At 44.1% G+C, this 11,631-nt stretch overlaps 2 protein-coding genes and 2 pseudogenes across 4 annotated transcripts; all 4 read right to left on the bottom strand.

Annotated features, from left to right (window-relative positions):
* Positions 1 to 244: 244 nt before the first annotated feature.
* LOC143325488 (protocadherin alpha-C2-like) lies at positions 245 to 2,862 on the bottom strand. Its single transcript, XM_076738541.1, has one exon. It carries the CDS (start codon positions 2,663 to 2,665, stop codon positions 245 to 247), a length of 2,421 nt encoding a protein of 806 aa, XP_076594656.1. The 5' UTR covers positions 2,666 to 2,862.
* Positions 2,863 to 3,158: 296 nt separating this feature from the next.
* On the bottom strand, positions 3,159 to 5,576 carry LOC143325485 (protocadherin alpha-C2 pseudogene; annotated as a pseudogene). Its single transcript, XR_013077542.1, has one exon. The product of XR_013077542.1 is annotated as a protocadherin alpha-C2 pseudogene (transcript).
* A 491-nt stretch (positions 5,577 to 6,067) lies between these two features.
* On the bottom strand, positions 6,068 to 8,482 carry LOC143325486 (protocadherin alpha-C2-like). Its single transcript, XM_076738540.1, has one exon. The coding sequence runs from the start codon at positions 8,480 to 8,482 to the stop codon at positions 6,068 to 6,070; it is 2,415 nt and encodes an 804-aa protein (XP_076594655.1).
* An 82-nt stretch (positions 8,483 to 8,564) lies between these two features.
* LOC143325484 (protocadherin alpha-C2 pseudogene) lies at positions 8,565 to 11,628 on the bottom strand (annotated as a pseudogene). Its single transcript, XR_013077541.1, has one exon. The product of XR_013077541.1 is annotated as a protocadherin alpha-C2 pseudogene (transcript).
* Between the last annotated feature and the right edge of the window lie 3 nt (positions 11,629 to 11,631).

Below are 11,631 nucleotides of genomic sequence, written 5' to 3'. Positions count from 1 at the left end.
ACCTTTTAGATTTTGTTGACTCTTTTTACTGCCCTTAACATTTGGATCTTTACAAATTCGTTTGGTCGTATAACTCTAACTAAATCTGAGTCGGGTTGACGAGAGAAATCGCAGATATGGATATTGTTTGATATCTTTATGTTTTAAGTTTAATTATATAAAAACCGATACAGTGTAAAAAATAAAACAAAATAAAATACCCCTCAATATTGATTAATAATAAATATTCTAACGAATGTGCACATTAGATCCTCACCTGCAGAGTGGAAGCTGCAGAGTCACTCGTGTCTGTCAGTCCTGTGCCTCTTGGTAGACTGGACACGATGTATCTGGAGCCCTTTGGCACAGGCTGTCTCACCACCAGCTTTCCTTTCCTGGTCTCCGCGAGAAACAGACTGTACCAGTAGGCATCGTTGGACACCAGAGTGGAATCTGCGATGGTGGAGTTCCTCTCACTCATCACACTGTTCCTGCAGGGAGGAGCCGCTTTGCTGGGTTTGGGTGTCTGACACTTCAGCACGATGGTGACCAATATGGTGATCAGCAGGAGAAATGACACCGAGCCCAGACCGATGACCAAATACAGGTTGAGGTCTGAGAAGATGTCGTACTCTAGAGGCACCTCGGTCATGTCAGAGTAGGCCTTCACGGCAGTCTCCACTGTGGACAGCTTGATGGTGACTGTGGCAGAGAGAGCAGGCTGCCCGTTGTCTTTGGCAACAACAACCAGTCTCTGGTGGCGCGGATCTCTGTAACTGAACATCCTCATAGTCCGGATCTCTCCGTTGTATTGGTCCAGACTGAACAAGGTGGCGTCAGTCACCTGGAGAAACTGGTAGGTAATCCGAGAGTTGTGCACAGAGTCTGTGTCCAAGGCTATGACTTTGGCAACCAGGGAGCCTTTATCGGTGGATCTGGGGATCTTTTCCTCCACCACCGAGCCGTGCGCGCGCCACGGAGAGACGATCACCGGAGCGTTGTCGTTCTGGTCCACTATGATGATGTGGACCGTCACGTTACTGCTGAGCGGAGGAGAGCCAGAGTCTCTGGCCTCGATGTGGAAAAGAAACTCCTTCTCGATCTCATAGTCAAAAGTTTTCAGTGCGTAAAGATTACCGTTCTCTGGATTGATGGAGAACAGCATGGACATGGACGTGTTGGCTATCTCCTTCTCCAGGATGAAATAAACTAGATACTGGTTCTCATGGAGGTCAGGGTCAAACGCAGTCAGGGAACTCAGCAAGGCCCCAGGAGCGTTATTCTCCATCACACGTATGGTATAAAATGACTGAGGGAACTGTGGAACATTGTCATTCACATCCAGCAGTTCTAACGTCATCGTTTCATTGTCAGATAAAGGAGGAGAACCTCTGTCTGTAACAGTGAAAGTGATGTCATATTCTGGAACCTTCTCACGGTCTAACGGCTCTGACACCACTAATTCATAATAGTTGTCAGAGGATTCCCTCAGTTTGAAAGGCATATTCTCTGGAACATGAAGATCAACCACTCCGTTGTCCCCTGAGTCTTTATCACTGACACTAACTACAGCTATCACTGTGTCTAATTCAATGTTTTCGTCCACTGGACTCTGAAATGATTTAATGGATATTTCTGGATGGTTGTCATTCATGTCTTCAACTACAATCTTGATAGTACATTGTCCTGATAAACTATTGGCTCCTTTATCAGTTGCTATAACTTCCATGTCATAAATCTTGAAATCCTCATAATTCAACATTCCCTTCACAGTAATTTCACCAGTGGAAGGATTCAGATGAAATGTTTCTTGTGTTTTCTCTGACGTATATAAACTGTATGAGTAAGTTAGATCAGAGTTGGAGCCCTCATCTAAGTCTGTTGCATTCAGATGAACAACGAGGCTCCCAATGGGAGAATTTTCCATTATTTTTATGTTATAACTCGTTTTGTCAAATGCAGGAGCGTTATCATTTGTGTCCAAAACGTGAACAATAACACTTGCAGTGCCAGATCGAGCAGGTGTGCCTCCATCTACAGCTGTGAGTATTAAATTATGAACAGCCTGCTGCTCTCGATCTAAAGTCTTTGTTAAGATCAAATCAGCAAATTTCGACCCTTCTCTTCCAGTCTGAACTTCAATATTAAAATGTTCACTTTCACTCAGATGATACGTTTTCACTGAATTGCTTCCAACATCCGGATCAACCGCATTGCTGAGAGAGAATCTCTCTCCTTTCGGCGTCGCTTCAGATATGTCTAAATGTATGGCGTCTCGTCGAAATTGTGGGGCGTTGTCGTTCATATCCAAAATTTCGACTTCTATATTAAATATTCGTAATGGGTTTTCTAGAATTACCTCAAGTCTGAGGTAGCAAGACGCTGAAGACTTTGTGTTGCAAATGTATTCCCTGTCAATCTTCTCAATAACATACAGTTCACCAGTCTCTTTGTTCACGTCCAGATATTTCTTATTCGCAATGATGTCAAGACGCATCTTCCTCTCATTCAGTGTTTTAACATCCAGACTGAGATCCGAAGCAAGATTTGCCACCACTGATCCTTCTTTCATTTCCTCAGGTATGGAATAATGAGTCACTGAAGTCGATATGTAACGAACAAAAGACAGAAGAAAAAAGAGCAGCACGTACCTTTTGCAAGACTGCATTGTTACAGAGAGCCTCATTGTTGTGTGTCGGATCACAGCACTTCACATGATATAACGTACGCTTCCAGCAATATTGAATGGAGCGAAAATATGCGTTATCTCACACATTTTGACGCAATTTTAATCCCAAGTTTCTTTCGGCGCAAGGAAGGACGAGCGCGATTTCGGAGTAGAGTTTCAACACCACGGAGCTCTCCGGTTGTTGAACGATCTGCCGTGATGACACCGATCCACTTTAATGGCGTTCATGAGCTGGCATTTTACGAACAAAACAGCGCCACCCTTAACATTTTGAATCATTCTCTCAACTGTGTGAAACATGGTGATCCTTAAAAAATCGCAAATAACTATCAGTTTGACTTAAAATTGAGTATTGCTGACGATAATAATCAAGGGTATTTATGATGTTTTCCACGTAATTTTTGAAGCTTAGTGACCTCAAAACAAATACAGTGTAACGCAAAATGCCCATGGACCCTGAAAGTGATACTTATTATAACAAATGTGCACATTAGATTCTCACCTGCAGAGTGGAAGCTGCAGAGTCACTCGTGTCTGTCAGTCCTGTACCTCTTGGTAGACTGGACACGATGTATCTGGAGCCCTTTGGCACAGGCTGCCTCACCACCAGCTTTCCTTTCCTGGTCTCCGCTAGAAACAGACTGTACCAGTAGGCATCGTTGGACACCAGAGTGGAATCTGCGATGGTGGAGTTCCTCTCACTCATCACACTGTTCCTGCAGGGAGGAGCCGCTTTGCTGGGTTTGGGTGTCTGACACTTCAGCACGATGGTGACCAATATGGTGATCAGCAGGAGAAATGACACCGAGCCCAGACCGATGACCAAATACAGGTTGAGGTCTGAGAAGATGTCGTACTCTAGAGGCACCTCGGTCATGTCAGAGTAGGCCTTCACGGCAGTCTCCACTGTGGACAGCTTGATGGTGACTGTGGCAGAGAGAGCAGGCTGCCCGTTGTCTTTGGCAACAACAACCAGTCTCTGGTGGCGCGGATCTCTGTAACTGAACATCCTCATAGTCCGGATCTCTCCGTTGTATTGGTCCAGACTGAACAAGGTGGCGTCAGTCACCTGGAGAAACTGGTAGGTAATCCGAGAGTTGTGCACAGAGTCTGTGTCCAAGGCTATGACTTTGGCAACCAGGGAGCCTTTATCGGTGGATCTGGGGATCTTTTCCTCCACCACCGAGCCGTGCGCGCGCCACGGAGAGACGATCACCGGAGCGTTGTCGTTCTGGTCCACTATGATGATGTGGACCGTCACGTTACTGCTGAGCGGAGGAGAGCCAGAGTCTCTGGCCTCGATGTGGAAAAGAAACTCTTTCTCGATCTCATAGTCAAAGGTTTTCAGTGCGTAAAGATTACCGTTCTCTGGATTGATGGAGAACAGCATGGACATGGACGTGTTGGCTATCTCCTTCTCCAGGATGAAATAAACTAGATACTGGTTCTCATGGAGGTCAGGGTCAAACGCAGTCAGGGAACTCAGCAAGGCCCCAGGAGCGTTATTCTCCATCACACGTATGGTATAAAATGACCGAGGGAACTGTGGGACATTGTCATTCACATCCAGCAGCTCTAACGTCATAGTTTCATTGTCAGATAAAGGAGGAGAACCTCTGTCTGTAACAGTGAAAGTGATGTCATATTCTGGAACCTTCTCACGGTCTAACGGCTCTGACACCACTAATTCATAATAGTTATCAGAGGATTCCCTCAGTTTGAAAGGCATATTATCTGGAATATGAAGATCAACCACTCCGTTGTCCCCTGAGTCTTTATCACTGACACTAACTACAGCTATCACTGTGTCTAATTCAATGTTTTCGTCCACTGGACTCTGAAATGATTTAATGGATATTTCTGGATGGTTGTCATTCATGTCTTCAACTACAATCTTGATAGTACATTGTCCTGATAAACTATTGGCTCCTTTATCAGTTGCTATAACTTCCATGTCATAAATCTTGAAATCCTCATAATTCAACATTCCTTTCACAGTAATTTCACCAGTGGAAGGATTCAGATGAAATGTTTCTTGTGTTTTCTCTGACGTATATAAACTGTATGAATAAGTTAGATCAGAGTTGGAGCCCTCATCTAAGTCTGTTGCATTCAGATGAATAACGAGGCTTCCAATGGGAGAATTTTCCATTATTTTTATGTTATAACTCGCTTTGTCAAATGCAGGAGCGTTATCATTTGTGTCCAAAACACGGACAATAACACTTGCAGTGCCAGATCGAGCAGGTGTGCCTCCATCTACAGCTGTGAGTATTAAATTATGAACAGCCTGCTGCTCTCGATCTAAAGTCTTTGTTAAGATTAATTCGGCAAACTTCGACCCATCTCTTCCAGTCTGAACTTCAATATTAAAATGTTCACTTTCACTCAGATGATACGTTTTCACTGAATTGCTTCCAACATCCGGATCAACCGCATTGCTGAGAGAGAATCTCTCTCCTTTCGGCGTCGCTTCAGATATGTCTAAATGAATGACGTCTCTTCGAAACTGTGGGGCGTTGTCGTTCATATCCAAAATTTCCACTTCTATGTTAAAAATTCGTACTGGATTTTCTAGTATGGCTTCCATTTTCAAATAGCACAATGTCAGCGTTTTTGTGCAGAGGTATTCTCTGTCTATCTTCTCAACAATATACAGTTCACCAGTCTCTTTGTTCACGTCCAGATATCTCTTATTCGCAATGATGTCAAGACGCATCTTCCTCTCATTCAGTGTTTTAACATCCAGGCTGAGATCCGAAGCAAGATTTGCCACTACTGATCCCTCTTTCATTTCCTCTGGTATGGAATAATGATTCACTGAAGGCGATATGTTACGAACGAAAGAAAGGAGAAAAACGAGCAGCACGTACCTTTTGCCATTCTGCATTGTTGCAACGACCCCCATTGTTGTATGCAGGTTTACCGCAGTTCAAACATATAACGTGCTCATCCAGTAATATTGATTTCTGCTTTATCGGCTTTGATTACAAACATATTCAGACAATTTTAACCCCGAGGATATTTTGGTGGAAGAAAGGGCGACCGCTTTGTCGGAGTGTAGTTTAGCACCACGGAGCAGTCCGGTTGTTTGACGATCTCCCGTGTTGACAAGAATTCACTGTCATGGCGTGGAGGAGCAGGTATTTTTCTAACAAAACAGCGCCACCCTGTAGATTTTGTTCGACTCTTGACTGCGTTTAACATTCTGATATTTACAAATTATTTTATTCGTATTACTGTGACTTTAAATTGAGGCGCGGTGACGAGAGAAATTGTAGTTAAGGCCACTTTTTATCAACTTTGATTTTGAATTTTAATGATCTCAACGCAGATACAGTGTAAAACAAAACGCACTTTAATATTAAAAAACGATACTTATAAAAACAAATGTGGACATTAGATTCTCACCTGCAGAGTGGAAGCTGCAGAGTCACTCGTGTCTGTCAGTCCTGTGCCTCTTGGTAGACTGGACACGATGTATCTGGAGCCCTTTGGCACAGGCTGTCTCACCACCAGCTTTCCTTTCCTGGTCTCCGCGAGAAACAGACTGTACCAGTAGGCATCGTTGGACACCAGAGTGGAATCTGCGATGGTGGAGTTCCTCTCACTCATCACACTGTTCCTGCAGGGAGGAGCCGCTTTGCTGGGTTTGGGTGTCTGACACTTCAGCACGATGGTGACCAATATGGTGATCAGCAGGAGAAATGACACCGAGCCCAGACCGATGACCAAATACAGGTTGAGGTCTGAGAAGATGTCGTACTCTAGAGGCACCTCTGTCATGTCAGAGTAGGCCTTCACGGCAGTCTCCACTGTGGACAGCTTGATGGTGACTGTGGCAGAGAGAGCAGGCTGCCCGTTGTCTTTGGCAACAACAACCAGTCTCTGGTGGCGCGGATCTCTGTAACTGAACATCCTCATAGTCCGGATCTCTCCGTTGTATTGGTCCAGACTGAACAAGGTGGCGTCAGTCACCTGGAGAAACTGGTAGGTAATCCGAGAGTTGTGCACAGAGTCTGTGTCTAAGGCTATGACTTTGGCAACCAGGGAGCCTTTATCGGTGGATCTGGGGATCTTTTCCTCCACCACCGAGCCGTGCGCGCGCCACGGAGAGACAATCACCGGAGCGTTGTCGTTCTGGTCCACTATGATGATGTGGACCGTCACGTTACTGCTGAGCGGAGGAGAGCCAGAGTCTCTGGCCTCGATGTGGAACAGAAACTCCTTCTCGATCTCATAGTCAAACGTTTTCAGTGCGTAAAGATTACCGTTCTCTGGATTGATGGAGAACAGCATGGACATGGACGTGTTGGCTATCTCCTTCTCCAGGATGAAATAAACTAGATACTGGTTCTCATGGAGGTCAGGGTCAAACGCAGTCAGGGAACTCAGCAAGGCCCCAGGAGCGTTATTCTCCATCACACGTATGGTATAAAATGACTGAGGGAACTGTGGAACATTGTCATTCACATCCAGCAGTTCTAACGTCATCGTTTCATTGTCAGATAAAGGAGGAGAACCTCTGTCTGTAACAGTGAAAGTGATGTCATATTCTGGAACCTTCTCACGGTCTAACGGCTCTGACACCACTAATTCATAATAGTTATCAGAGGATTCCCTCAGTTTGAAAGGCATATTATCTGGAATATGAAGATCGACCACTCCGTTGTCCCCTGAGTCTTTATCACTGACACTAACTACAGCTATCACTGTGTCTAATTCAATGTTTTCGTCCACTGGACTCTGAAATGATTTAATGGATATTTCTGGATGGTTGTCATTCATGTCTTCAACTACAATCTTGATAGTACATTGTCCTGATAAACTATTGGCTCCTTTATCAGTTGCTATAACTTCCATGTCATAAATCTTGAAATCCTCATAATTCAACATTCCCTTCACAGTAATTTCACCAGTGGAAGGATTCAGATGAAATGTTTCTTGTGTTTTCTCTGACGTATATAAACTGTATGAGTAAGTTAGATCAGAGTTGGAGCCCTCATCTAAGTCTGTTGCATTCAGATGAACAACGAGGCTTCCAATGGGAGAATTTTCCATTATTTTTAGACTGTAATTTACTTTGTCAAATGCAGGAGCGTTATCATTTGTGTCCAAAACATGAACAATAACACTTGCAGTGCCAGATCGAGCAGGTGTGCCTCCATCTACAGCTGTGAGTATTAAATTATGAACAGCCTGCTGCTCTCGGTCTAAAGTCTTTGTTAAGATCAAATCAGTAAATTTCGACCCTTCTCTTCCAGTCTGAACTTCAATATTAAAATGTTCACTTTCGCTCAGATGATACGTTTTCACTGAATTGCTTCCAACATCCGGATCAACCGCATTGCTGAGAGAGAATCTCTCTCCTTTCGGCGTCGCTTCAGATATGTCTAAATGTATGGCGTCTCGTCGAAACTGTGGGGCGTTGTCGTTCATATCCAAAATTTCGACCTCTAAATTAAAAATTCGTAATGGGTTTTCTAGTATGACCTCCAGTCTGAGATAGCAAGACGACTTTGCAGGACAAATGTATTCTCTATCTATCTTTTCAACAATATACAGTTCACCAGTGTCTTTGTTCACGTCCAGATATTTCTTATTCGCAATGATGTCAAGACGCATCTTCCTCTCATTCAGGGATTTAACATCCAGGCTGAGATCGGTAGCAAGGTTTGCCACTACTGATCCCTCTTTCATTTCCTCCGGTATGGAATAATGAGTCACTGAAGTCGATATTTTACGAACAAAAGACAGAAGAAAAACGAGCAGCACGTACCTTTTGCAAGACTGCATTGTTACAAAGAGACCCATTGTTGTGTGTGGGATCACCGCAGTTCAAACGATGTAATGCATATATCCACGCATACTAAATTTTGCTTTACCGGCTTTGACTTCACTCACACAATTTTATTCCAGGGACATTTCCGTGCCGGACAGGGCGAGTGTTCTCTCAGTCAAGATTTTCAGCACCACGGAGCTGTCTGAGTGTTTCACGGTCTTCCCTGATGACGGTTTACTGTCATGGCGGTCATGGGCTAGTCTTTTACTCATAAAACAGCGCCACCTTTTGGATTTTCCTGAATTCTCTTTAGTGAGTTTAACATGATAGGACTTTTAAATTCGTTGGGTTGTATATCATCGGGGTTAAATTGAGTAGAACTTTCAGGAATAATCAGATGGGTTTTTGTTTTGTTGTTTTGTTTGTTTGTTTGTTTTTGGCACTTTCTCACTTTTACTTTTCCAGCTGATTCGTCTAAAAACGACAATGTAAAACAAAATGCCCCTAATTATTGATTCATTAGAAATATTATAACAAATGTGGACATTAGATTCTCACCTGCAGAGTGGAAGCTGCAGAGTCACTCGTGTCTGTCAGTCCTGTACCTCTTGGTAAACTGGACACGATGTATCTGGAGCCCTTTGGCACAGGCTGTCTCACCACCAGCTTTCCTTTCCTGGTCTCTGCTAGAAACAGACTGTACCAGTAGGCATCGTTGGACACCAGAGTGGAATCTGCGATGGTGGAGTTCCTCTCACTCATCACACTGTTCCTGCAGGGAGGAGCCGCTTTGCTGGGTTTGGGTGTCTGACACTTCAGCACGATGGTGACCAATATGGTGATCAGCAGGAGAAATGACACCGAGCCCAGACCGATGACCAAATACAGGTTGAGGTCTGAGAAGATGTCGTACTCTAGAGGCACCTCGGTCATGTCAGAGTAGGCCTTCACGGCAGTCTCCACTGTGGACAGCTTGATGGTGACTGTGGCAGAGAGAGCAGGCTGCCCGTTGTCTTTGGCAACAACAACCAGTCTCTGGTGGCGCGGATCTCTGTAACTGAACATCCTCATAGTCCGGATCTCTCCGTTGTATTGGTCCAGACTGAACAAGGTGGCGTCAGTCACCTGGAGAAACTGGTAGGTAATCCGAGAGTTGTGCACAGAGTCTGTGTCTAAGGCTATGACTTTGGCAACCAGGGAGCCTTTATCGGTGGATCTGGGGATCTTTTCCTCCACCACCGAGCCGTGCGCGCGCCACGGAGAGACAATCACCGGAGCGTTGTCGTTCTGGTCCACTATGATGATGTGGACCGTCACGTTACTGCTGAGCGGAGGAGAGCCAGAGTCTCTGGCCTCGATGTGGAACAGAAACTCCTTCTCGATCTCATAGTCAAAAGTTTTCAGTGCGTAAAGATTACCGTTCTCTGGATTGATGGAGAACAGCATGGACATGGACGTGTTGGCTATCTCCTTCTCCAGGATGAAATAAACTAGATACTGGTTCTCATGGAGGTCAGGGTCAAACGCAGTCAGGGAACTCAGCAAGGCCCCAGGAGCGTTATTCTCCATCACACGTATGGTATAAAATGACTGAGGGAACTGTGGAACATTGTCATTCACATCCAGCAGTTCTAACGTCATCGTTTCATTGTCAGATAAAGGAGGAGAACCTCTGTCTGTAACAGTGAAAGTGATGTCATATTCTGGAACCTTCTCACGGTCTAACGGCTCTGACACCACTAATTCATAATAGTTATCAGAGGATTCCCTCAGTTTGAAAGGCATATTCTCTGGAATATGAAGATCAACCACTCCGTTGTCCCCTGAGTCTTTATCACTGACACTAACTACAGCTATCACTGTGTCTAATTCCATGTTTTCGTCCACTGGACTCTGAAATGATTTAATGGATATTTCTGGATGGTTGTCATTCATGTCTTCAACTACAATCTTGATAGTACATTGTCCTGATAAACTATTGGCTCCTTTATCAGTTGCTATAACTTCCATGTCATAAATCTTGAAATCCTCATAATTCAACATTCCTTTCACAGTAATTTCACCAGTGGAAGGATTCAGATGAAATGTTTCTTGTGTTTTCTCTGACGTATATAAACTGTATGAGTAAGTTAGATCAGAATTTGAGCCCTCATCTAAGTCTGTTGCATTCAGATGAACAACGAGGCTTCCAATGGGAGAATTTTCCATTATTTTTATGTTATAACTCGCTTTGTCAAATGCAGGAGCGTTATCATTTGTGTCCAAAACACGGACGATAACACTTGCAGTGCCAGATCGAGCAGGTGTGCCTCCATCTACAGCTGTGAGTATTAAATTATGAACAGCCTGCTGCTCTCGGTCTAAAGTCTTTGTTAAGATTAATTCGGCAAATTTTGACCCTTCTCTTCCAGTCTGAACTTCAATATTAAAATGTTCACTTTCACTCAGATGATACGTTTTCACTGAATTGCTTCCAACATCCGGATCAACCGCATTGCTGAGAGAGAATCTCTCTCCTTTCGGCGTCGCTTCAGATATGTCTAAATGTATGACGTCTCGTCGAAATTGTGGGGCGTTGTCGTTCATATCAACAATTTCTACTTCTATATTAAAAATTCGTACTGGATTTTCAAGTATTACCTCAAGTCTGAGGTAACAAGACGCAGACGACTTCGTCGGGCAAATGTATTCTCTGTCAATCTTTTCCACGATATACAGTTCACCAGTGTCTTTGTTCACGTCCAGATATTTCTTATTCGCAATGATGTCAAGACGCATCTTCCTCTCATTCAGTGTTTTAACATCCAGACTGAGATCCGAAGCAAGATTTGCCACTACTGATCCTTCTTTCATTTCCTCCGGTATGGAATAATGAGTCACTGAAGTCGATATTTTACGAGGAAAAGACAGAAAAAAAACGAGCAGCACGTACCTTTTGCCATTCTGCATTGTTACAGAGAGCCTCATTGTTCTGTGGGATCACCGCAGTTCAAACGATGTAAAGCACATTTCCAGCAAACAAAATGTTGCTTTACCGGCTTTGCTCTCAAATATAGTCACTGAATTTTAATCCCTAGGACATTTCCGCGCCGGAAAGGGCGAGTGTGCTTTCTGTGGGGATTTTCAGCACCACTGAGCTGTCCGGTTGTTTGACTATGTGCCCTGATGACAACGATTCACT

The sequence above is a fragment of the Chaetodon auriga genome, chromosome 9, assembly GCF_051107435.1.
Source record: "Chaetodon auriga isolate fChaAug3 chromosome 9, fChaAug3.hap1, whole genome shotgun sequence".
NCBI lineage: Eukaryota > Metazoa > Chordata > Actinopteri > Chaetodontiformes > Chaetodontidae > Chaetodon > Chaetodon auriga.
Note: the sequence above shows the minus strand (reverse complement) of the source record. Positions and strands in the feature narration are given on the sequence as shown.